This window comes from Cavia porcellus, unplaced genomic scaffold, assembly GCF_034190915.1.
Source record: "Cavia porcellus strain 051 isolate PalLab524CR breed Dunkin Hartley unplaced genomic scaffold, mCavPor4.1 scaffold_28, whole genome shotgun sequence".
Taxonomy (NCBI): Eukaryota; Metazoa; Chordata; class Mammalia; order Rodentia; family Caviidae; genus Cavia; species Cavia porcellus.
Genome location: NW_026947511.1, coordinates 46103451 through 46129567, shown reverse-complemented (window position 1 = coordinate 46129567; position 26117 = coordinate 46103451). Strand labels below are relative to the sequence as shown.

General features: G+C 50.3%; 1 protein-coding gene across 6 annotated transcripts in view; it reads left to right on the top strand.

The window, feature by feature from the left end:
- The window catches only part of Anks1a (ankyrin repeat and sterile alpha motif domain containing 1A), a 147258-nt gene that overhangs the window by 56789 nt on the left and 64352 nt on the right, over nt 1-26117 (top strand). For 4 of the 6 annotated variants that reach the window (XR_010044120.1, XR_010044123.1, XM_063239028.1 and 1 more), the window contains exons 2-10: nt 6358-6438; nt 8242-8398; nt 10183-10245; nt 17160-17456; nt 18102-18177; nt 18448-18549; nt 18658-18759; nt 19999-20195; nt 23390-23482. Coding sequence is in view for 2 of the 6 variants with exons in the window: in XM_063239028.1 (XP_063095098.1) it covers nt 6358-6438; nt 8242-8398; nt 10183-10245; nt 17160-17456; nt 18102-18177; nt 18448-18549; nt 18658-18759; nt 19999-20195; nt 23390-23482 (1168 nt within the window). In the remaining 4 variants the exon portion in view is untranslated. The remainder of the gene's footprint in view (nt 1-6357; nt 6439-8241; nt 8399-10182; nt 10246-17159; nt 17457-18101; nt 18178-18447; nt 18550-18657; nt 18760-19998; nt 20196-23389; nt 23483-26117) is intronic. The other 2 variants (XR_010044121.1, XR_010044124.1) reach the window with 1 other exon arrangement.

The window sequence follows — 26117 nt, the reverse complement described above, 5'->3', positions numbered from 1 at the left end:
GGCTCGTGAGAGAGATGCCAGTACTTGTGTGGCAGTAGCTGGGCAACCACAAGAGACATAGTACCGCCAGCTCAGAGCCATTTCATTCATCTCAAACACGGTATTTCTGTGTGTCTTACCAAGAGGTTGTTGCCATTTTTAATGGCCACAAATGACAGAGATTTGTTACGCTGCTTGGAGACCATACCATGGTGAGGTCACGCTGGTCAAGGGCTCGCAGGATTGTGAGTTGGTGGGAGGGGGTTAATTATCTGGGTGGTATAAACTGAGTGTTAGAAGCTGCAGACTGGTGACCCCGGAAATTCCTTACATAGCACCATGTTCTGGAAACGTGAAGGGTCCCTCTGGAAAGCTCACTGAAGCAGGAACAAGCAGCGTGGAACATCCCCTGGACTCAGGGCCCCTGTGATGAGTGTGGTGGAGCCTCGGATGTGACTGGGGTGGGATTGCTATCATGAATCGGACGTTGGCCTGGGCCTCTTTCTGTGCTGGCCACAGTAAGCGTCCTGGTGTTTCTTTGTCTTTCTTTCTTATTTGACTTAACAAAGACTTGCAGCGGTTGCATACCAAGCTTTTGCCTGGGCTTTGATAGGTCCCAAGAGCGATAGGAAATCTCGTTGTGAGTGTTGATGGACCTTTGGACGCGAAGCCCCTAAGGACAGTCAGCTTCCTCCTGCCTGATTCCAGAGGTCCCTATTCTTCTTGCCCTCTACAGTGTGTGCAGGTGCCATCTAAAATGCAGGTGCTTCGGAGGCCTGGGTGCAAGGCTTGCTGTGCCTCCGCCGTGATGCTGAAGGTGCTGTTGAACGGCTCAGGCTTCTCAAGGTTTCCGTTCCCATGAGGCCCCGAGAAGCCGATCGGAATCTGCGATTGTAGAGATAGTGGCTTGGAGCATTGAGTGAAGGGTGCTGTGTCTGCTCTGAGACGCATCAAAATTAGTCTTAGGGTTTTCCCGAAAGCCAGAGGACAGCCGTGATAGGGAGGAAGACCTAGTGTGTAAATAGCTGCCTTCTTGCGCTGCCAAAGAGGAAAGAGCTTGGGTGGAGGGGGATGTTACTACCATCCTGTCAAAGCCACAACTCCAAACAGGGAGATTCCAGCTCTCTGTTTTCACTTAGGTTTGCTTAATGTATTCCCCAGCCCCTAGAATTTCTAGATGGCCTTTTTGAGGAGATGCTAATTAGGGAAAAGAGAACGTGGCTTCCTTTGGGAAATTTCCTGTCTTTCTTCCTGATGTTTTTCCTTTCTAGTTCTGAGGCTGGTGTAGGATGTCCAGACTTAATTGCTCTGAACCAGAGTTATAGAGGCAAAAGAAAACATTGGAGAGCTTGCTCAGTCCTGCCTTTTGGTAAAACGAGGGACAGTGGAACGGAACTTCCAAGGTGACTTTGGGACCGCAGTGTCCCCAGTGGGGGAGAGAGCGGAGGCCTCATGAGCCCTGTGTTGCTGGGGGGCCGCACCTCAGCTGCTTTACCTGGCGTTGATCTTCCCCCTGTCTTGGCTCCGCTTGGCTGTCCCGGTCACCTGGCTTATCTGACTGTGTAAAGCCATGTATCAATGTGTCTTCAGTTCACGTGGTCATTCCAGTTAGGCCGAAAGCCTTTCTTTGTCCAAATGCCGAGAGCTGTGTAAGTGGCACTTTTAGATCTGCCACAGATTTGCTTTGTGACTGGGGGCAAGTAGTTTTTGGATATTTAATGTCACCTATTTTATGATAGTACAATGATTGTCTTGTGTGACAATTGAAAACTAACCACGGAACTGCATCTCTTAGATTTTTTTGGCCTGACCAACTTTCCATATTCCAATTCGTTGTCAGGCATAGTGTTTGGTTTTGAAGATGAGGTGGTTGTACAGGTGTGACAACAAGTAATGACTTGTAACTCTTTGTTTGGAACATGGTTTAGTTTTTAAATGCAAGTGCAGCTTGAGTGTGCCGTGTGCAGCGTACACAGCGGGGAATGTACCAGCTGGTGAACGTATGCATACCGCATATGGCCTTGTTCCGTGCTGGTAATGTTTAAAGCCTACTTTCTAGTGATTGTTCAGAAGTACAGCGCGCTGCTACTGGTTACCGCCACGGTGAGCACTTGCATCTTGTTCCTCGCGTCGGACGCAGACTTTGCGTCCTCCAGCCAGCTCTCCTCTTGCCCCTCGTCACTCCCAGCCCCTGGCAGCCACTGTTCTGTGCTGCACTCCAGGTTCCTCTTGTCTGGAGTCTACGTGGAAGCGAGGGTATACGTTGCCGTCCGTGTCTGTGTCCTCTAGATTCACCCGTGTTGTCACATGCAACGGGGTTCCCTTCTCTTTAGACTGGCGACCCGACTTTCTTTATTCGCCTGTGAATTGCTGACGGCTTGTGGGTTCTCTGCCTTGGCTGCGGTGAGTAGCGTGGAGGGGAAGGCGGGTGCAGCACAGCAGCCCTGTTCCTCTGAGCGCCTCCTCGGGCGCGGGCTGCTGCAGGGTGGGTGCCGTCCTCGGCCTTTGAAGAGCGCCGCACTTGAGGACCGTGTGGTGCTCGTTCATTCCTGCCAGCTGCACACGTGGCTTCTCTTTGCTACACCCTCATGGTGTCTTTCCTTTTCCTGTGTGTCTTTGGTAATGGTCATTCTGACAGGTGTGAAGTGCTAGTATAGTGTGATTTTTTTCTTTCCTTTTTTTTTTTTTTTTTTGTCTTTTTGAGACAGGGTCTCACTGTGCAATTCAGGCTGGCCTTGAGCTTACTTTGTATAGCCCAGCGTGGTCTCAAACTTGTAATGATCCTCCTGCCTCAGCCTCCTGAGTGCTGGGAGTACAGCCGTGAGCCACACTGGCCACATGCCTGGCCACACTGTGTTTCTGATTGGCGTTTCCCTGATGATAGCAATGTTGAGCATATTTTTATATCCCTGTTGGCCAGTTACCTTTCTTTTTCAGGGTCTGTGCGTGCATGTATGCATGAGTTTTTTCTTTCTTCCTTTCTGTTTTTAGAAATAGATTCTTGCTCTGTAGTTCAGGTTGTCCTTGAACTCAAGGCAACCCTCCTGCCTCAGCCTCCAGGTGCTGAGATTATAGTATGGGCCACCACGCCCGCTACTCACTTCTAACTTGGGTTGTTTTATTGCCATTGAGTTTCTTATATATTTTAGGTGTTGGCCTCTTGTCATATACGGCTTGCAAATATTTTCTCCTATTCTATAGATTATCTCTTTGCTATTGATTGTTTCCTTTGCAGAATCCCGCTTAAGGTTTTAAGCCTAGGACTGGGGATTTAGCTCAGCAGCACAGTGCCTGCCAGGCAAGCACAAGGTCCTGAGTTTGATTCCCAGTACCCGCTAAAAATTTTTTTTAAAAAAGCTGGGGGGGGGGGGATGAACAGGGATTTAGCTCAGCAGCATAAGTACCTACCTAGCAAGTGCAAGTTCTTTTTTTTTTTTTTTTTTTTTTGGTCTTTTTTCATTTTTATCGGTACCGGGGATCGAACTCACGACCGCCTGCTTGCAAGGCAGGTGCTTATGCCGCTGAGCTAAACCCCCAGCCCCCAAGTGCAAGTTCTTGAGTTCAATCCCTGGTACAAAAAATAAAACACAAAAACACACCACAGAATGATTTTAAGCTGAACATTTACATGCTTATTAAAATGACCTATCATTTCTGTTTAGCTGTTTATCATCTTGATGCATTTTTTTCCTTGGGCATATTTTCTCTTCCTTTTCCCCCTTTAAATTTAGTGTAAAAGTAGCCAAACCTGGTGGTGATACAGGCCTATAGTCTCAGTACTTGGTTAGCGGAGGCAGGAGGGTTACCACAAATTCCAGGCCAGCCTGAAATACACAGCAAAACCCCATCTCAGAATACCAAAAATAAATAAATAAAAAAGCACAACATGAACACTGTCACATTGCAAGTGTCCTAAACCATGTAGTAGAACACAGAGCAGAACATGGCAGACTTTGCTCCCCATTCTGCGGTGCCCCCAGCACACGGATTTCCTTCCCCAGAGAAGCCACTGACAGTTTTCACCGGCGACCCCATCCTTGCCCAGGGTGTGTGTGTGCAAGTGTTTTTATGCAGAGGGGCTCATACCTTGTTTGTTGAACAGTGACTTCTGTTTTTCACCAAACTGTAACTGTAACAAAGTCAGGACATACGGTTACCACTTCTTCGTGGTTGCTGTCAGTGGTTATATAGTTATTTCATTTTAAGGGTCTGCCTCACCTTGAGTGACATCAAGGTTTCAGTGCTGTACTCTTCCAGCAGAGCAGCCCTAGGCAAGCGTGCTCCCGTGAGCACACGTACGAATGTTTCTGTTGGACGGCTGCCTGCAAGCGGAACTGCTGGCGCAAAGTAAATTCTATTTTTGGTTTCGATAGATGCTGCCAAATTGTCTTCCCAAAGGAAGCCACCAGTTTAAACCCATAGCAGTGGTGTTTTAACAGTGCTTGTTTTCAAACACTTGGTAATGATGTTATTTTTACTTGATTCGTCTGATGGGTGCAAAGTCATATTTGATTATTATAATTTGTGTGATCTAAACTTGTCTGCTTTCTGCCTCTTAAAGAATGTCCAAGCACTGCCAATTCTTTCATGACATTATTTCTTATTTTTTGGGCCAAATTAACGTATCTGCATGTCTCTCAGGGTAGAGTAGGATACAGTATTTTTCCTGTCACTTCATAACACTTTAAGCAGGAGAGGGAGCATCCTTGTATCCTTGTACTATTCTGATAAATTTCTCTCATAGATTCTGAGTTACAATTTTATAGTATTGGTAAATTCGATTCTTTTTTTCTCTTTAGTATTTATTATAATTTCTCATTTCAGAGCCGTACAGTTGGCATAAGCTGTTCTCTGTCTGTGTGGTAGTTATAATAACTCTTTACTTCTGCGTTTTCACAAATGTTCCTGATGTAAATGGCGCTGCCTCCGGCAGCTGAGCTTATTAACAGCTCTGGGCTGGGATGGTCTTACTGACGATTCTGTGTAATTCAGTGCTTTGTATCAGTGATTCCTGAATGTAGCAATGAGACAGCCGCCCAGCTGATCTGTCACCCAAACCTGACACTGATACTCGCCAGTAATAGTAGCAAAAACTAAGCCAGCCTCACTTACAAATGTGGACGTAAGAGTCCACAGTCCTTAATTCTGAGATGTTCTCAAGTAGATTTCATCAGGACTGTGATAGCAGCCAAGTAAAAGAAACCATTAAGAAACCTACTGATAACATATTTAGGTCGTTAAATGTGAGAAACAGTGATTAGCTCCAGTGATTCAGAAAATGCATTTAAATTAAATAACTACATATCTCTAAAGTGCTTTAAAAAGAAGGTCTGGGGTGAAGCCCAGTGTCAGTGTCGTTTCCCAGCATGTGTGAGGCTCCAGCTTCAGTCTCTAGCACTACCATCAGTCAGTCAATCAAATACAAAATAAAAAACAAGGGAATAATGATTTGTCAGTGCTTTGCAGAGTGTATGCCATAAACCATCGGAAGTCTTCTTTTTTGAAACACAAGGTTGTCATCTGCTGCTTAACATTTTAGAAGCTCTGACCAGTGCAGTGAGGTAGGAAACAGGGATAAGAATGAAGGCGTTGATAGTTAAAGTGACACTGCTAGTCCATGGACTTCTAATCAAGTCAGCTCTCGGATTGTCCCGCTGGCTGATGCCCGAGCCCAGGCGCTCGTGCCCCAGGACCCTGGAGGGGCTGCTCCGCAGGCAGTGAAGGCCCCCTGCCCAGTTCTTGTATACAGTGGTGTATTCGGGTGTTATCTACACACATTGTCCTGTGGGTGTTACCGCTGTCCTATGTGTGATGACGTCTGTCTCCACCTTACTTCTAAAACCCGGCACAATGTAAATGCTGTGCAGAGGCTTGTCCTGCTGTGTTTAGGTCTGCAGTTAGTTGAGTCTTGAGTTGCAACTCACAGTTGTGGAGGGCTGGCTGTGTCTACACAGGAAGGACACACTGCTCACTGGTGTCCTGGTGTTACACTGGCCCCCCTTGGTCATGTGGTCGGTGCTGAGGTGTCTCTCTCCAGCTATCCGCCCCAGCAGAGGGTGGCTGCTGAGTCCCTGTATCTGAGGGCGATTGTTGATGCCCTTTCCGTGAGCAGGGGGCGTGCTGAGGTGTGAGAAGCACACTGAGCCAACAGAGAAGTTGCAGCCCGAGCGGGCCCTCCCCAGGGACACAGTGGTCTGGTCTGTGGCCCGCCCTCCTGCCTGTGCACCTCTGTGGCGTGGCGTGGCTGTGCACCTGCCGGCCGTCCTTAGGAGCTGTTCCTTAGAAGCCTCCTGTGGGTTCCGTCTCGGCAGGGGCAGCCCTCCCCTACCTGTCCCTGACTTCAGCCTGTGCTACTTGTCTCTCTTTTTCCCCTGGTAGCATGTGGAGAGGGCCAAACGTGAACTGCGTTGACAGCACTGGCTACACACCGCTGCACCACGCCGCTCTGAACGGCCACAAGTGAGTAGCGCGCTTTGCCCCTGCCCGCCCTCAGCGCACACCCACACCCTGGGGTGTCCCTTTGCTGCCTGTAAGGGTGGGCTAAGCATGGCCCTGAGGAAGAGAAAAACTAGATTCAGTCCGTGCAGGACCCGTGTTTGTCTTTCGTGTATGGTTTAAACATCCTTTTCTGCTCCCTCAACCCCCAGCAACCTTTAGACAGAGGTTGAATTTTACCTTCTCCTCCTCCTGGTCCTTTTCTGTGATGCAATATTCCATTGTCACTCATGGTAAAAGAACGAAGATCCAGTTTAGGGCTGGAATCCTGTGATTAACCCCCTGATGAGCTGAAAATGGGCTGACCGCTGGACAGGCGGGCCTTGCTGGGGTCGTGGCTTACTGACTCTGCTTCCTTGCCTGTTGCCACTCTTTCCTGTAACATCAGCCAGTGACAGCCACTCGGAAGGGAAAAGGCACAGGTAACTACGGACGTGGCCTGTTTGTTCCTCCTAAGTATGGAACTGGGAGGCCTCGGGCAGAAGGTCTTCTGGAGGAGGCTGCTGCAGGGGCGTCCGAGAGGGGAGGGCAGGCTTAGCAGCCTCCGCTCCGCCCTCAAGGGAGGGTTCGTGGTGCCCAGCAGGGCAGGGCCGCTGTGTCACCTGAGCAGGCCTCCCCAGCGCAAAGAATGGCACCCAGAGTGCAGCAGAAGAGAGGTTGTTCAGGGTAGTTTGAAGTGAAATATTAACCGGCATGAGCAGTAGAAGTTTCATTTTCAGACCAGGCATGATGGTGCACACCTGTACCTGAGCACTCGGGGGGGGGGTGAGGCAGGAGGTTTGCCAGTTCAAGGCCAGCCTAGATGACAAAGTAAATTCAAGGCCAGCCTGAACTATATAGCAAAATGTGTCTCAAAAAGACCCCCCAAAAGAAATGTTTTCATGAGGAAAGAGTTTGTGGTCACTATAGATTTTTCTTTTTTCACTGGTCCTAGGGATTGAACCTGGGACTTTACACATGCCACACACACACACACACACCCTACTTCTGAGCTGTTCCTGCAACCCCCGCATTTTAGGTTTTCAGAGCAAGGAGCAGTCCCACATTACTTGTCCAATATTTGATCCAGCTGCATTGACTCCAAAGAGAGACTACAATTGTTGCCTGCAACATTAAATTTTCTAAAATATATTGAGTGTGATCACTGAGATCTAGAAATCTATCGAGACTACCCCTCCTTAAGTAGCAGGGTAACCTGGGTTAGACTGAATCTTGAACTCAAAGGGCCATAGCCAAGTTCATCTCCCACACTGTTTTTATTTACAGGGAGGATTGTTTTTGCCTCATGTGCATGGGGATAATTGAACACTAGTGTCTGCTTAATTAATGGTGTCACCAAGAAGAAAGCCAAGTCCCTCTTTCTGGAGCTATCAAATGATACCGCGTGTGTCTGGCTTACGTTTGCAACATCTTTGAATTCTGCTTTCCCTGTCTGCTCTTGTCTCCCACACCCCTACACAATCTGAATAACGAAGTAAACAGTGACATTTGTCATGTTTAACTGTCCCATGTAAATTCTGTCCCTGACTGCCATCTAAACACTGCAAATGTGGAAATACTGCCCCGTAGCAGAGGTAATGAGCAGTGCAATACAGCTCAGGATGGTTTGGCCCCTTGGCACCGCACAGGTAGCTCATGGAATAGAGGTGAGGCCAGCGTGAGCTCAGGGCAGGAAGGCAGCCCGCCGAGAGCCTGTCCGTGACAGGCTGTGCAGGTGTAAGGAGGATTCTGGTTTCCGCACCCTCACGATTGATCTTTGCCTTCCAGGGATGTGGTTGAGGTTCTCCTGCGGAATGACGCGCTGACCAACGTGGCTGATTCTAAAGGCTGCTACCCGCTGCACTTGGCAGCCTGGAAAGGAGACGCTCAGATAGTGCGCCTGCTCATCCACCAGGGGCCCTCACACACCAGAGTCAACGAACAGGTCGGAAGCCGGGAAGCCTTTCTCCCTCCTCCGTTCAGCCGTACGCAGCTCTACCCGGCCCAGGCCACCCATCCTCATGCCACTCCCAGTGCACGGGTCCTGGGGAGCCTGCTGTCCCTTAGCCAGTGTGCTCCCTTGTCTGCACTCCTGCTCAGCCCCGTGTGGCAGGGAGATCCTGTGTGTGAAGAGGCATCATCTGTGCATTTGTCTCATGCAGTTTGGAGTAGTGGTATAATTACTGTTGTAATGCAGTGCATAATGTTCACTCTGCATGCAGAATCCGACATACGCAAATCCTTCAGGAGTCGGAGTCAGCTTCAGATGGCGGGCTCATTCTTCGGAAGTTGTGCTTATGCTACAGGCATGGCAGTGCAGCTGTCCCGGTGTTTGTCATTCCTGCATGAGCATCCCGTTATTTTGTGTACCTCTGAAGGTGCAGAAGTGGAAATACTCATGTTACTGCTGAAAAATGAATTCAGAAATGGGAAAGGGGTGAATGCAGCTCAGAGGTGATCCAGTGGGAGGGTCATTTCCAGGATGCCCTGGATGTTAATTTCAGTGACTGCGTACTTTGCGAAAGCAGAGATAATTCTTGAACAATAAGTGAGGCAACATTAAAAAAGAAATAGGAGACATTACAGTGGCCCTGGGTCTAAGCGGTCTTGGCATATACTTCTGCTTTCCCCGTGTCCCCTTGGGGAAGTGCCACTTAAATTATGCCAGTGTGAGCCAAGGCGCGCTCCTGTCCTCCCTGGGGCGGGGATCGGCGGTGAGGAGCTGGTGCTGTGCTCGGTGACCCACTGTCTTCCATGTCCACCAGCTCTGAGCCACAGCAGGTGCTTCTCTTGCTGCTTGGACGAGGGAGCTGCTGCTCTTAGGAAGCTTAGAACAGTTTTCCTCACAGCTTCAGTGAGGGGAGATTGTTAAATTACCTGTAGGATTAGCTCGAGGGGTGCCCTCCCAAGGCAGGAGCTCATCCTGGCGGACCCATCTGTCAGCATACCTGTGCCAGGCCCAGTGAGGGGTTCCATGAAAAGCGTGGCCTTGATTCTGAGAGGTGGCTGCTCTCTGAGGCCTGAGAAAATTGGAGCTCTCAGACAGCTCGATTGGGAGCTCGGCTGTGTGCAGCTGTTGACCAGCTCACCTTCCCCCATTGGGGCTCTATTTTCTGGGTAGGCAGTGACAGACACTTACAGTCATCAGTGACATGTGGAATGAAAATGGCCTCTTTTGAGGCTAAATGCAAATGCTCCTGACTAAGGTGGCAGCGCCTCTGCTCTGGAGGAGACGCCCAAGGCGGCTTCCCCTAACAGGAGTCTTCAGTATTGAAAGCTCTGGTCACCCCTTACGGTCTTCCTGTAGGCCATTTCCAGCGCCCATCTCTGACCCTGTCTTTGCCCACTCTCGCCTGGGAGCACAGCCGCTTGGAGCCACGAGTGCGCTGGCCTTTCCTGCTCACAGCTGCCCCCTGCCTGCAGTCTGCGCTGGTGGGTGGGGCAGGGGCCAGGCAGGAGTCTGCTGCAGCTCCAGGAACCTAATGGATCTGGGCAGTTACAAGCATGACATTGATTTATGTAAAAACCATTAATGCAGTTCCTGTTGGATCCTTAGATGGGGGTGTAGAGTGAGGTGCCCTGGAGGTCGTGTTCCCCATTAGCTTCCTTACAGGGCACCCAGAGGGCAGATGTGAGTTGTTCTCCCGTTACACCCCCTCGGGGCTGTGTTTGCTTTGATATATTTCATCCATTTTATCATCACATTTTCTTCTCCTCTCCTTTTTGTAGAATGCTCTTGAGATCAAAGCACTCAAAAAGTACGGCCCCTTTGACCCTTATATCAATGCCAAGGTGTGTACCTGCGGCCACGATCTCTCCGCCTCGCTCCTCGCGCTGCGGCCCCTGCCTGGCCTCTCTGGCTTCTGTGCTCGGCTGCCCCGGCTCCTCCTCACCCTCACTGCTGTCCACTTCGGCCCATCTGCTTTTGGCTCGTCTGAGAATGGGAGAAGGCAGCTGCAGTGGGTTGGGGTTTTTTTAAAAACCCATACTGGATCTGGAAAAGTTGGGAACATCAGAAACAGTGGAAATGGAGAAATTGAAGAACAAGCATCGTATGCTTAACTTACTGTTGGGATTTCTAAAGATCACTGAAATTTTAAAAAGAAAAATAGGGTCCAGTAAATTGGTTCACTTTTAAATAATCACAGAAGAATGGTTAAACGGTACTTCCTGGAATCAGAAAAGCTATTTTAGTCTGTTTCCCAGGTTTCTTTTGAAGTGGAGCCTGGCTTCCCTTCAGGTTTCAGTAGCCCTGTGGGAGGCGCGGGGAAGACCAGTGGCCACACTGCGTCCCTTCACACGCTGTCGCTTGCCACTCTCCTCTCGTTTCCTGGTTTCGTGCTTTTTCACACGGTGCCTGAAGCCGCAGCAGGACCCCCGCTTCCCTCCTCTTTCTGCTCCTCACTCTGCACCCCCGGAGGGCTCTGAGGTGGGAAGCGAGGTCGCAGCACCCAGCAGGGCGCTTGCCAGGCGGGGTGAGGGTGGAGTTGGGCAGCGGCCCCGTGGACATGGTGTGACCCCCACCAGCCTGCACCGTCCTCACGGCCTGCACTGCTCAGTTGGCCTCACGGCTCAGCACCTTCGCCCGCTGTCTGCATGTGCAGAGGTTTCATTCAGGTGAGGTTTGCTTTTTAACAGCAATCCAGGCGGGGTTGAGATGCCACAGTGTCTACATTAGCTGCTTTCTAACTGGTTTCTGAACATAAGGCAGAGATTTCATGCTTCTCTTGGAGACTGCTTTAGCAAATAGCCCCTCCCTCCGTGGGGTGACATGGGGACATGTGCTTGGCTGCGTGGCCTTAGTGGTGGAGAAGCAGTTGACCTAGGGTCGCGGAGCAGTGGCCTCTATTTGACACTCTTTAAACCCTGTGTTGTCTTATAATTGTGTTGCCAGCTAGGAAGACGCTGTCTTTTAGTTGCCTTTTTTGATGAGGGAGGGTAGAGCAGGAGAGGGGAGAACTCTCAGGTTGTACGTAGGCTTTCCTGTCAGACCGAGTTTGCGTTTCGGGTGGCCACGTTTTGGATTTGTTGACTTGAACAAGCTTTTTAACTTCTCTGAAATTGGTTCCCTCTTCTGTAAAGTGGATATCACCACTTCCGTGCTGGGTTGCTTTGGAAGGCTTTGGTTTTGGTTTTGTGTCCCAGGAATTGAATTCAGGGCCTGCTGCATGCTAGGCAGGCATCTACCCCAGCCTTTAGTTTTTGAGACAGGCTGTCCCAGTTTCCCAGGCTGGACTCGGGTTTGTTATGCTCCTGCCTCAGTCTCCATTAGCTAGAGGGCATGCACGCGCCACTGTGCCTGGCTTTTGTCTTGGCGTTTTGGTCAGATGAGGCAGGTGTGGTGGTGCACTTAAAATCCCATTCCCCTGGGAGGCGGAGGCAGGGAGAGCCTACATTCAAGCCCAGTCCATCTTAATAACTTAGCAAGACCCGGTCTCAAAGTAAAAGATAAAAAAGACAAAAAGGGCTGCGGATGTACCTCGGTCCCCAGTGCTGAAAATTAACAATAATAAACTATATAAGGTAAAAATATCTGGTAACCAATAATACTTGCGATCCTAATTTTAAAATATTATGCAGTTTGTTTCTTAAAAGCTGTTTTGGGATCTGTTGTTACTAGTCAGTGATGCTTAATGAAACTGATCTGTTAGTTTAGTCAGGGTGTTGTGGGGCAGGGACTTGAGGCCGTTGTCTTCCTAGTCAATGATTTCATTAGTTATAGAGATTTGATTAAGGGATATGACCTTGGTGTTTTGTTTTTTGAGATAAGGTCGCACCATGTAGTCCAGGATTGCCTTGAACTCACGATGCTCCTCCTGCTCTGACCTCCTGAGTGCTGGGGTTACAGGTGTGTCCCACCATACCCTGCTCTTCACTTTGGTTGTTGAAAGTAGGTTTTTCCGGCCTCTGATTTTGCATACATAAAAGCAGATTGGCGTAAAGGTAGTAAGAACATCCTTCTCTGTTTAGAAATACCACCTTTTCACCTTTCTCCTGCTACCCTGCAAAGCCAAAGGACACACATGACACTGAGGGGTTGTGTGGAGGGTACTGGGGCTGCCTCCGTCTCTCCACCTAGCCTTGTCCTGGCCCAGTGGGGTCTCACTGACCCCATATGTGCCTCCAGGAGTTCGTTCGCTGCATTACATCTGGACGCCAACTCCTGGCAGGCCCCGACCTCTCTGCCACCGCTCTGGGGTGAGATGTGTTCCCCGCAAGCCTCGCTGCCCCTCTGTGGCACCTCGGCCTTTGCTGTCTCACAGTCGGCACCGTGCAGTCCAGGTGTCTGCCATCCTCAGAAGGTGTCATTTCCTTCCTTTGAAAACAATTTTTAAAACAGTCTGAAAAACCGTAAAATGAACAGCTGTCAAGTTTGTTTTAGAGTAGGTTTATCTTTCCTTCAGAGTTGCAGAGCAGGAAGGACCTTAGATCAGTTATCTCCAGCTCTCCTAAGTTTTGGATTCATCAGAACTGTCCCGAATGCTTTGAATAAAGCTTTTTATATTGTATCTTGAAAAAATTGCCAACTTAAGGGGCTGGGGATTTAGCTCAGCGGCATAAGCACCTGCCTTGCAAGCAGGCAGTCGTGAGTTCGATCCCTGGTACCGATAAAAACGAAAAAGACAAAAAAAAAAATTAAAAAAAAAAAAAAAGAAAAGAAAAAATTGCCAACTTAAAAAGGTGTAGGGACAATGCAGTGAACTGCAGTGTGGAAATACTTGTGTCTTCTTGTCCATTGTTAACTTGTGGCCCATTTGCTCTGTGTGTGTGTGTGTGTGTACGTGTGTGAAGGAGAGAGATGAAGACAAGGGCATCATCGTAGTCTTAAATACTTCAACTTAGTGTTAATTGGCTCTTCAACCCCCATCTCCTGAGAACAAGGACATTCATTTATAAAACCACAATAAACCTACCCAGTCCAGAAAATCCAGAATTGATGCAGTATCGGTGTGTAATATGGAATCCATGTGCACGTTTGCCAGGTGTCCAGTAAAATCCTTCAGAGCATTTTTTCCGCCCTGGTCACACTCGGCATGCAGTGGTTCCTCAGCCTATGTTTTTAAGAGCGCAGGCCAGCTGCTTCACCAACAGGTCCTCAGTTTGCCTGCCGTCCCCTGGTGCTGCACGTGAGGCAGGAAGGCTGCAGAAGTGATGTTCTGTCCCTTCTGTATCGGTGTATCAGGTCACACAAGAGGAATGTCAGTTCATCTCATTCTCGATAATGACTTTTTGCTTAATTTTGAACTCTCGGCGTGGGCAACTTTTAAATAATAATATCCGAGCTTTGAGGGCACCTCTTTGGCAAGTTGGGTTGGACCAACTGCCAGTTTGTTTGTTTGGTTTTTTTTTTTTTTTTTAATCGGTGCTAGGGATCGAACTCACGACTGCCTGCTTGCAAGGCAGGCGCTTATGCTGCTGAGCTAAATACCCAGCCCCTCTTATTTTTAAGCTTGGGTATAATTCTGAAAGGAAGCTAGTCTGAGAACCACCAAGTTTTAAGTGCCTTTAGCAGAGCAGCATTATGACCCCCTTTATCATTGGAGAGGTCACCTGTCCTTTAATTTATTTGCTTATTTGTTTTTTCTGGTAGCGAACAGAATTAATTGACAGCCTTTTCTGGATTTCCCCAGTTTTGCAATTTCTTACGTTCAGTTGCCGTCTGTCTTCCTAAACCTTCTATGCTCTGACGAGAGTTCTGCTCTACAGAGCCTTGCAGCGCCATTAGGAAGATTAAGTGCAGAATGAGCTTGACCTGCTCGTGGAAAGAGGGCTCAGTGCTCCTGCTCCCTGTGTCCGCTCTGCCGCAGCGAGTCCCTGTCCTTCCCTTCCAGTGCAGTCTGTTCTAGAGCCTCTGCAGGGAGCTGGGGCCCAGGGCGCTGTCAGCAGTGGGTGACTGTCCTCCGCTGTAATCGCAGCACTGGAAAGCGATGGTACTGACCTGAGTAGTTCTGAGAAGAGACAGGCCACGGAAATGTCTGCATATACTTTGCTGTTGCTGGTACTGTGCGTGTGTGATTCTCACTGGAATATTCAGAGGTAGGGAGTATTCATAGAGATCTTGTTTTTCTTCAGTTACTGACCGTAGCAAAGAAAAAGAGTCCCAAGATGGTTATAGGAGTAAAGTGTTGTGTCAAGGATTTGCAAGAAAATGAAATATTTCATCTAACTTCCCTTCCCCAATCCAGATTCATAGTAATGTAATTCCAGGAAGTAATTTTTTTTTTTTTTACAGTGCTGAGATTAAACCCAGGACTCCTGCATACACTAGGCAAGGGTTCAGCCACTGAGCTACATCCCCAGGCTTTTTCATTTTTTTATTTTGAGACAGAGTCTTACTAAGATGCCCAGACTGGACTCAAACTCGTGACCATCCTGGCTCAGCTTCCCAGATAGTTGGACTTATAGGCATGGCTGATGCAGTGAACTCTCGAGACGGTGTGAGCACCCACAGGATTACGTGGAGGTGCGAGGTGGAAGGATTCCAGATAATTAGCAGTCTTTGCCTCCCGTGGGAGTCCCTCGCTTTCTTGTGGGTCCATGAATCAATGCTTAATGACTTGGTAGTTGATAGTTGTCAAGCTCCAAGAGGAAACCGTAGTACGAGCGCATCGCGGTGCTGTTTCAGCGGTAGAGATGTGGTCGCCACAGCCATAACCCCGGGAGGGCTGTAATTGCCAGGACAGGCCCAGTGAGACAGAAACTTACCAAGGTATGTCCTCCGCTGTGAATTCACACGTAACTTCCCGCAGCGATGTGGTTGCAGCATTTAATGTACAGCAGGAAATTTGCTGGTGATGCTCAAGATTTTAAACAGCATTAGCAGGCAGCTTTGTGGGAGCTGTCTTTGTGGTAGAACAGAGTGAGGTCGGGCCCTTCTTACAGAATCAAACACAGATCCTTCTGGATGTGGGGAGACCATTTGGATAGGAAAGACACAGTACCCTTTGCTCAGAGTAAACAAGTTTTTCCGGAGTGGGATTTTAACAGGAACAAGCTGTGTCCTTGGCCTTGTGTCCTGCTGTTCGTCAGCTGTAAAAGCTGAAGAATCCTGTCAGGCTTCTCTGGGCTGTCACTCTGGGCAAGTTGCTCTGTATGGAGCTCCTGTGATGCTGATGTGGCTGTGCTGTCACGAGAAGGACAGCGACAGTGCGGAGTCTGCTCAGGAAGCAGGCATTCTGCCTGGGTGCTCCGGCTGAGCTGGTCCATTAAACGCAGGGAGCCTAGGCACTCGGTTTCTGCCCAGCGTTTCTCCTTCCTCCGGGCCTCTGGGCCAGCGTGGTTCATCCCTGCTGGTGGCCTCCACAGCCATGCAGGCTGCCTGGGCTGGCGCTGCCCCCTCTGCGTCCTCCGTGTGCTCTGTCTTTGCGTGTTCTCCTGCTGCCACCTTTGCTATCCGTGCCTCATCCCCACATTTTCTCTGCTGCCACTCTGGCCTTTGGGGCCCCTCTTCCCAGCAACTGCAGATATTTCTGGTACACTTGATACAGCTGGAAAAAATGCAGTCAGGTGCAGCTCAAAAGCAGATGGCATTGCATGCATGTTTGGGTAACTCCTAATCTGTCACTTCTAAATGTTATTAATAGAATTAAAGTAGTCGTAGCAATAGTTGATTTTTACCTTTGACCTTTATTGTGACTGAGGGTGCACAATACTGACTCAGAGGACAAATTCCTCTTAAGCTTCACTTTCCCAATGTCACGGAAGCCTCCTGAATCAATTTGGGAATCTCAGAGTCCTGTGGGAGAATTATTTTTTTCATGCTTCTCAAAAGAGAGAGGTCATGGAGATTTATTTCTGCCACGTTACCAATAATAGTAAAAAGACACCACTGGAATAACGGGCACTTTGCTTCTGATGATCTGTGGAGCACAGAGTTCTCCAGGTTCATTCCAGCCTCTGTTCAGTTTGAGATAGAGCTGGCACTGGAGGACCACAGGCTGTGAGTATGAATTGACAGCAGTGTGATGTTGGAATCCAGTATTTTGCACCTCTCACACCAGCATCTCCATGACTGCCCGTGTCTTTCTCCTGAAGAAATGCCCCTGTGAGCTGCTGCTGGGTCAGTGTGTTGGCTGCTGCTTGCCTTGGCTGGTGGTTAGGTGCACTGCAGCGCAGGGTCCCCTGTGCCCCGAGACTCGGCCCAGTGCCTCCTCCGCTGGAAGTGGCTGCTGGCTGATCCCTTGGGAGTGATTTTGGTGCTCTGCTCTGTAACTATCACTGCTGGCTTATTGATTTGCATGCAAGAAGCTACAAAGACAACAGCCTTGTGTGAAGGGCGATGAATGGCTGACACATCCAGAATCAGAACTGCAGAGCTGAACAAATACAAATTACTGTAAAACCATGAAGTTAAAATGAAACAATGGCAGTGATATGATCGGAATTCTCCTGTGCCGGGCATCTGCAGTGCCTGCCACATTCCCCTGTTCACGGTCCTTAAAGTCAGAGATGTCACCTTCGGAGCACACCCAAGACTGCAGATGTTTTGGGGGACTGACTGCTTCCCTTCTGCAGGCGCCAGGGGAGCTGTACTGATGGGTGCAGGCAGGCTTGTTTGTGGGAAGTAGCTGGATGCTGACTTTGATTAGTCCTCTAGTATTGCTGCTATTCTTCTCATTTAAATTTCAGCGGTTTTATGTGTGATTACCTAGGCAGATGCCAGCCACCAGTCACCTTTCTGATCCCTGTGCTTGTTGACCCCTCAGAACAACGACAACGAGACGGCCCTGCATTGTGCCGCGCAGTACGGCCACACGGAGGTGGTAAAGGTGCTCTTGGAGGAGCTCACAGACCCTACCATGCGCAACAACAAGTTTGAGACCCCCCTGGACCTGGCCGCGCTCTATGGGCGGCTGGAGGTGGTGAAGATGCTGCTGAACGCCCACCCCAACCTCCTGAGCTGCAACACCAAGAAGCACACGCCTCTGCACCTGGCGGCACGCAACGGCCACAAGGCGGTGGTCCAGGTCCTCCTCAATGCCGGCATGGATAGCAACTACCAGGTAGTGCCAGGGCCGTGTCTCTCTGGGGAGGGCTCTGGTCCCACGCTGCTGGGCTGTGTCCTTTTGTAGCATGTTCCACGTCGCGGCTCAGGTGCTTCCATCTGTCAGCGTGTTTTAACGTGAAACTCCAGAGACAGATGAGTTCTCCCCGTGAGTCTGTTAGTTTCTGGTTTCTTTTCAGGGGTGAAATAAAAGCATTGAGCCCTGAAAAGACGTGCCAGTGGGCTGTCTCAAAATCCGAAAAGTTTCTTTATCTTCCTAACAATATGTTCCCACTGTCCCATTGGCGCCTTCAGAGTCTCCCCAGCACGGCATTTTCCTCCGCTCGCCTTCCCCACGCAGACTAGCTTGGCCGGATGTTTCTGTCTTCTCATTATTCATTGGACTCAGGAAGGTGGAGTCCTGGGGAGCGTCCCTGATAGATGGTTAATGGTTGCACAGATGTGGCCTGCTGGTGCACACACAGGACCTGAGCTGTGCCCGAGACTGTGGTTTTGGAATCCATACCAGAAAAGTCGGAAAGAGAATGGCAGAGGGCTCTGTGCAGCTAACCACCCCATCCCTCCCGTCCGTGTCCATGTGTCGTGTGGGGCCGTGCCGAACTGTTCTGATGACAGCTGCTCTGCGCTCTCGTTTGCCTTCCAGACGGAGATGGGCAGTGCTTTGCATGAGGCTGCTTTGTTTGGCAAGACCGATGTGGTGCAAATCCTGCTGGCCGCAGGTGAGAGGTCGGCAGTGCTCTCGTCTCACAGCATGCCCGGGATGGACAGTTTCGCCTTAGCCTCCCTGGAGGGGCTTGCGGCTGCATCTGAACCCAGTGTGTGTGTCTCTGCTGGTTGAATATAAGCGCGTGAAATGTTTATAACTAGCTGAATTAAATGGCTGTGGGTGGGAACTACTGCAGCTTGGGAGTCTTAGGCATCCTGGAATCTGACCTTCTTTTAGTCTGGCATAAAAACGCTCCCCTGGTCCACCCGCTGCGCCTTTCTAGGAATCGACGTCAACATAAAAGACAACCACGGACTGACTGCCCTCGACACTGTGCGGGAGCTGCCTTCTCAGAAGAGCCAGCAGATCGCTGCGCTTATTGAAGGTACTGCCCTGCCTCGCCTCCCGGGAGGCTGCGGTCACGTGAACCGAGCCCAGGCATTGGTATTTGGTGCAGTTGGTTTTTTCTTTTATTTTTAATATTCCCATACAGATCACATGACTGGAAAAAGAAGTGCAAAAGATGCAGATACAACTTCCACAGCCCAGCCACCCCTCCTCTCCAGCGTGGACTCTGTAGCACAGAAGTGTCAGGGTGAGGAGACTCTTTCCTGCCAGGGATGGGGTGCTCAGCTTGGAAAGAGTTGGATATTCTTGGGCAGAGTAGAAAATCCTAATTCTAATAGTAATGAGCGGGGCTTGAGAGCTCTCAGTGAGTCTGTATGCAGTTTACTTTTCCAACTACCACATGAAGTCTTCGTGGCCACAGCTTAGGCCTTTGCCCGCGGCCTCCTTTATCTTGTTCCCCACACGTGGGCAGCAGTGCCTGGCGTGTAGTCGACCCCCAGGAAACGTGCACTGTGTGTGTCTGCTGGTTGCTGGAGGTGGCCTGGATGCTGACGTAGGCTGTCCAGCCCATCCCTCATTAGCTAGAATCTTCGTTCAGATTTGTTGACCAGCCTTTGGGGTCCTTGGTATGATGAATGACAGAGACAAAAATAAATACCAACTGATCCCCCCACCAAAACTGTAATAAATAAAATGAGAGAAACAGCAGAGCTGAAAATGAAACTTACAACAGGAAGGCGTCTGCAGAGACAGAGGGTTCAGGTGCCCACCTGGTCTCTACTGTGGGTTCCTCATGTCCCCTCCCGCCCTGCACCTTCTTCCCTGACCTTGTAATCTGCTGGTAATGGGATTAAACCCTAAAACGCTTAGCTTTCAAGGATGTTATATTTGTAGCTTTGACTACATATGGGCCACCTCGAGCTGGCCAGCCTCCCTAACAGTTGACCGTGTTGCAGTCACAGATTTGGATCCCACAGGCCCTGAGGTTGGTTGCTGTCTAGCAAGTGACTCCCAGGGCTGCTCAGTGTCTGCCTTGCAAGAAGCCTGTCACCCTCTCCTTGAGCACTTGGAGGCCCTTCATGCCGGTCCCATAAATTTTTCAGTTCTATTTTGTTATATTTTATGGGCTAAGTTTATGCTCTCATGCTTTTGGGGTATTTGGGGATTTTTAAGGGGTTTGGAAGAGATCAAAAGCTTTTTTTGTTTGTTCGTTTTTGTTTGGTTTGGTTTCTTTGCCCTGCTGGGAATGAAACCCAGGGCAGCATGCATGCTAAGCCCAGGAGCCACACCCCTGAACTGTGCCCCGCCCCTTCCTACTGAGTTAGGGAAAAATCTGTTTAAATCTCAGGATACCAAGAGTGCTGAATCTGCATTGTTTATTTCTGCCCTGCAGCGAAGTTGTCCTTCCCTGTCTGGGTCCCTGGAGGTGCGGTGGCTGGAGAGGCCTGGACGGGGAAGCTGACCTACCTGCCCTCTGCTTCCTCAGGTGACGTGGAGAAAGCCGTGACTGAGCTGATCATCGACTTTGACCCCAGTGCTGAGGAGGAAGGACCCTATGAGGCGCTGTACAATGCTGTCTCCTGCCACTCGCTGGACAGCTCGGCCAGCGGGCGGTCGTCAGACCGAGAGTCCACGAGCAAGGAGGCCGAGGTGGTGGGCATCAGGACTGCTGGAGTGAGGCCTGTACGTGGCTGGGACCCCGAGGCCACGCTGGCTGCTGCTGCAGTGGGAGGAGGGACCGTGGCTTTGAATGCCTGGCCATGTTGGCGAGACTGGGTCTCTTCGCTCTCTCTTCCTCGTGGGGCTCTGCCATGTCCCTCTCTTAATCAGAGTGACAAAACTATATACAGGTCACCAGAGGCAGGACTTTGATTTTTCCGATTTTAGGATAGCCAGCTTGCGTCTTCCATTCCTGCGCTGGCCAAGAGCAAATTCAGATCGTTTCTGTTCAGCCCAGAGCTGCTCCGTCTTGCGCCTTTGCTGTTCGTGTCCTCTCTGGAGGCGGGAACACGCAGTGAAAGGGGTCCTGTCCTCGCTGAGTGCACAGTCCCTCCATCCGGATGTGGGCAGGTTCGGTGCTCAGCCGGGTTAGGAGGGGCTCCGCCAGACGTTGTGTTCACTACGTTTCTGCGTTGCTCATTTATTCAGTTGTGATGTCTTGGCCACTGAGCTGAGGGATGGGACAACATGGTGCTTTTCTTTCTCAGGGCCGCCCTCCAGTTTCCGTGCTCTTGTCTGGTGCTGGCTTGGCTTCAGGTTCTCAAGACTCCTCGCTGTTCTTCCCTCAGATTGTGCTCTGCGCTTAGTTAGGCCTGAGTCCTGCTCTGTGACCCTCCTTTCTGCACTGCCAGGCCTTGCCAGGGCCGTGGCTAAGCTGTCCATGGCCTGACAGGACTCCAGGGCCAGCCCCACCATGGGGCAGACTCCCTTTGCTCTGCATCTGGCGTGGGGTCATCTTGCCACTCCTCTGGCTGCTGGGTAATCGGTGCTCCTTCCAGGAGTGCCTGGGGTTGACCTGAAGGCCCTTTTCTCTGCCCTGAAACAGCCCCTATCCTCTCGGATCCTGGAGAGCTGCTGGCCTTGGGGCCAGCCACCTCCCATCCGGGTGGTTGTTATCAAGGGCGGTGACAGAGTCCTTGTGCGGGGTGAAAGGAAGTGCAGACTCTGAGCGCTGCGTGCCCAGCTCTGCTGCGGGTACAGCTGGGCCTTTTTACGTCCTTCATTGTGAGGACAGGGGAATTAAACTCAGCTGTGGAGGGCCTTGTGTCACGTGGTACTTACAGCCATGCCCGTTAGGGGGCGCCGGAGCCCTGACAAGCAGCAGCACCAGCCCGCTGACTTGGCAGGACTGTCCTATGCAGAGGAGTAGCTCAGTGCCCGCCCCAGGGAGCCAGCCGCCCAGGTGGGCTGAGTGGAGACGCACACCTTGGCATTTCCGCTCCTGCGCATTGTACCTGTTCTAGCTTCCTAGCCCGTGGTAATTAGCAGTGGCCAAAGGGCCAGTCTGGATGGATGGGAGGTCCACGATGGTCCTGTACCCCCCCCCCCCAACCTCTGCTCCACACCAGTGGTCACACCTTTCCCAGAAGCCTTTTAAGTTACTTTTTCTAGGCCTTTTGACCTTGGAAAGCTCCTGGGATGGGTGCTTTGTGTTCTTGCTGTGCTTCTGTCTGCTCTCGGCTGCCCGCACCAAGGTTGGGGTTCAGGGAGTATGGACGCAGCCTGGCATCTGTTGCAGGCTCTTTCCCGCACTCAAGAGCAGAGGAGGGTGCGCAGTGGTGGGAATCTGGTCTGATGGCTTTGTTTGCTCCAGCACTCAACGCTCTTCTGCAGCCATTGCCGTTGGGTGGGGATCCGCCTGGCTCCAGGGCTGTGGGGATGACTGATTTATGGAGGCACAGTCTGAGCATGTCTCGGCAGAGGTCATGGGTGCAGAACACTAGTGCAGGTAGCTCCCAAGTCAGAGACCCATCTCTGCAGATTTCTGTGGGGACCTTGCGTCCATCAGCACTCTCCTCTCTCCTGGCTTTGGAAATGCTCTTGTTTAGGCAGCACGGTGAACTAAACTGCAGGCCGAGGCAGGCGCCAGCTCCTGCGGCACCCCAGCCCCTGCGTGGGAGTGAGGGCTGAAGCATGACTTGGGCTTTGGAATGAATGTAAACGGTGCAGGAGGCACTACAGGTACAGTGGTGAACCTGCCTCAGCTGTCAGCCTCCGGTCTCCTTGCCAGGGTCATTGTGGGCAGCCCTGAAACGGCCCACTTAGTCAGCTGAGCGGCCCACTGTCTCCTCTTCAGTGAGTTTCTTGCCGTAGGGTGGGGGTGAGCAAATTAAAGCCCACCTGCAACTGCCAGTGCTTATAAATAAAGTCTTGTTGGAAGACAGCACACTCATTTATTTACCTATTTTCTGTGGCTTCGTGTGTGCTCAGATGGCGAAGTTGACTACAAACCCTAAAACATTTACTGTATGACCCTGTAAGAGTGAGCCTGCCAGCTGGGTATGGTAACAGACACCTGTGATCCCAGCACTCTGGGAGGCAGAGGCAGGAACATGGCAAGATAGAGCATAGCCTAAGCAACTCAGCAATTTAGCGAGAGACTTGCTTAGGATACCAAGCGGGCTGGGGTGTAGCTCAGTGTAAAGGTCATAGCTTTAATTCCCAGTACCATATACACATGCTGACAAGCTTGCTGCAGGGCGGAGGACTGACTGATGTTCTTTTGAAAGTAGGCTGGGTGACACGGGTTTTCATGTGTTGATGATAAGTAGTATTCGTTGTTAAGGAGATGACTCGCTGTGTTGCCTGGGCTGTCCTCGAACCCCTGGCCTTCTGTGATCCTCCCGCCTCCACCTCCCGGGTGGGTGGGGCTGCTGGTGGGCACCACCACACCCAGCTGACAGACCAGCTTTGCACTTTTGCTAATAAAAGGAGGAAGATGAAATGCAGTTTGAAAGGATCCAGTGTCGGGCCCTTGCTTACTTTTCTCCTTACTTCAATGACCTTGCTTTTGGAACTGATTTATAAGTTCTTTCTTCTGACCTGAAGACCCCTTTTTATTAACGGAATCTGAAAATGAGCCACAAGTTTGCCTTTCTGTGAAGTTTTGTGTGTCACGCCGTGAAGGCCGTTTCCCAACAAGGCAGGCGTGCGCTGCCGGTGCTGGGCTGGTCCCTGGGTCTAGGGCACCACGGGGTGTTGGTGCTGTTTGCTGACTGAGTCCTGCACGCACAGGGCCTCTGAGTGTTCACATTAGTCTCTGGGGAAGTCCTCTCCATCATTATTTTTCCTTTCCAAGGGCTAAGGTAAGGGTAAATCAAGAAGTTAGATACTTGGAAAGGAGGTAATGGAATATTTGTGTATTTTTCCTTCTGCAGAGGGAACGTCCGCCACCTCCAGCCAAGCCACCGCCTGACGAGGAGGAAGAAGAGCGCATCGACAAGAAGTGTTTTCCCTTGACAGCTTCTGAGGTAGAGGGTCGGGGTTATTCCTGGCACTGAAACTCGAGTTTGTCGAAAAGTGCACCAGTGGGTGGTTCAAGAGGAGTTTGCTCTGTGTCACCTCGTTGGTTAGGAGCAGAGCTGTCAGGCTCCCCCGGAAGGGCCGGCAGAGCTCCGGTCCCGGCTCCTCGGGCAGCACGGCACGCCCGGGCTCCAGTCCCATAGCGAGCAGTCTCACTTTCCTGCCCGCGGTCCTGACATTTCCTGTCCCTGGTCACATATGCAAGCTTGGCAGTTCTGCCTGTCCCCACTTTGGCCGTTTCCCCTTTTGTGCTCCATGAATCAGGTCACAAAGGCGGTGTTAGGAAAGGAGCAGGGGTGGGATCGGAAGGGTGGGCAGAAAAATCAGAGGTTCCTTGAAAAGAGTGATCTGTCTGTTCAACAAAGAAATGTCATGGGGAGGAGCTCCACCTCACTTGGATTTTGAAGCAAATTATGTTTTTTTCTGTCTTTCATCTTTAAAGTGCTTCAGAGAATATAGCTTTTCTGTGATTATTCAAAATACATTGGAACTTTAAGTTATTTTCTTATTTATTAAATGCAGATAGTTCTTTAATTTTAAAATATCAACTAATGTCAGCCAGTTAATTCCTCTCCTCCCTTCTTCCGTAGAATCTGGAGTTCATTTCACGTAGTGTCGCTGTGGGCCATCCACTCAGGCAGGTCCTGTTCCCGGTGCAGGTGGACCATGCGTGCCATGCTTCCCATATGGATCGTGGCCTGAAATTCTTTTGTTTAGTAAAATGTTTAAATCCAAGGAAACCCTTTTAAAAACATTACAGTCAGGAGAGATAGGGAAAGATTTCTATGCTAGGCATCAATTTTATGCTTATTTCTTTCTGTTCCCAAATTACAAAATGTTTATTTTTATGTCCCAACCAGAGGCCTCTAGAATTGCAGCCTGTTATTATTACCACTGGCTAATAATACGCCACTGGCTGGTGGAAGTGCGCACAGTGTCCCACACGTGTGTATATAAATAGAGGCTTGCTGCTTTATCCTTTCTTCACATGGAGAAGCCTCGTAGTGTGGAGCAGGTTCAGTTGGGATCAGGTCTCTGTAACTGCTGGGTGCTGCCTCTGTAAGAGGGACCCGAAGTGAAATCCCTGGTCCCGGAGGCCGGGAACAAAACCACGCAGATGCTAGCTAACTAAAGCTTTTCATCCCCGGACTCTAAAGCGCACGGTCTGACAGAGCGTGGTAGGCAGTGTCCGTGTTACTCTCCGGTGTGGGAGAGACTCTGAGTGGAGACTCATCTTCCAGGACGTGTTGGTTGAACCAACACAGTCAGTATTTGGAAGACCACGGCAAGCCCGTGTCTGTTTACTGGTCAGTGAAGGTATTCATGGGTGTAGGTGATGTACCCTGAGTCACTGTCCTTTCAGTGATGACCCTGGCAGGTTGCGTACACATGCTGTGGTCTGAAGGGACTGCTCATCTCGGAGGTGGGCTATTTATTCCTTTTTTTATTTTTTTAATCGGTACCGGGGATCGAACTCACAACCACCTGCTTGCAAGGCAGGTGCTTATGCCGCTGAGCTAAATCCCCACTGGCTATTTATTCTTAATGCTGCAGTGTTTCCTCCCCCTTCCCTTCCTTGGCTTTCTGTTATCTTTCATTCTTTTCTTCTTTCCTGGAGCTTAAACCCCAGGTGCTGCACTGAGCTACACCCTGAGCCCTTTTGAATTTCTATTTTTTGAGATAGGGTCTAAGTGAGTCTTTGAACTGCTCGGGCTGGGCTTAAACTTGCCATCCTCCCACCTCAGCGTCCCAGAGTGCTGAGACTGTAGGTGTGTACCACCACACCTGCACCATCTTCCTTTCTTACACTCACAGAGCTTTAAAATCTTAAAGCTCTTATCTCAGGAGACACTGACGTCACACTTAAGGGTTTGCATTGTGCAAGCATCTGCTCCTGTGACTGGGTCCCTGTTCCTGAGGTTTGCCATTAGAAGACCCACAGAAGCCTTTATAGGAAGCCGGAGCCCACCTGGCTTCAGGAGACCTTTTCAGTTAGGACCTGATTCTGAAACTCACTTTAGAAAGCATTTCACACACACAAGAGTGCATACATATGTACACACATTTGCTGTTGAGATGTTTGTGCCCCATAGAAGGGGCTGCAGCTGCTCAGGTGGGGATGGGCTGTCATGTTCTCTGTACTCGAGTGTAAGGCTCGCTGGGGTCGCAGCTGCCATGTCCTCTCTTCCCAGGAGCCACCTGCACCCCAACTGGACATTCCTTTGGCCATAGCTGCTGGTGGCTGCTCATAGCTATTCTCTGCTACTTTCCACATAGCAGAACAAATTTTTTTCAGCTTTGATTTATTGCCAGCCCTAGAGGAGAGGGGAAAAAAAAGATTAAGAAATAATTTCGTGAAGAGCAGAATCCTTCCTGTTGAGAACTGGTTATTGCTATATTCACTGTGACACAGGGCTTCTCGAGAGGGAGCTGGATGTCTTGGCAGAGAGCGGCTGATTGCTTCGCTGTGAGATTGTAATTCCAGAGCCTGTAGGGGCCAATACCAGGAAGACAGGAACACCCTCCGTATTTGTCTGTGAGTGAGCAGGGATTCTCATTAGACACCTGAAAGAGGAGTGCATT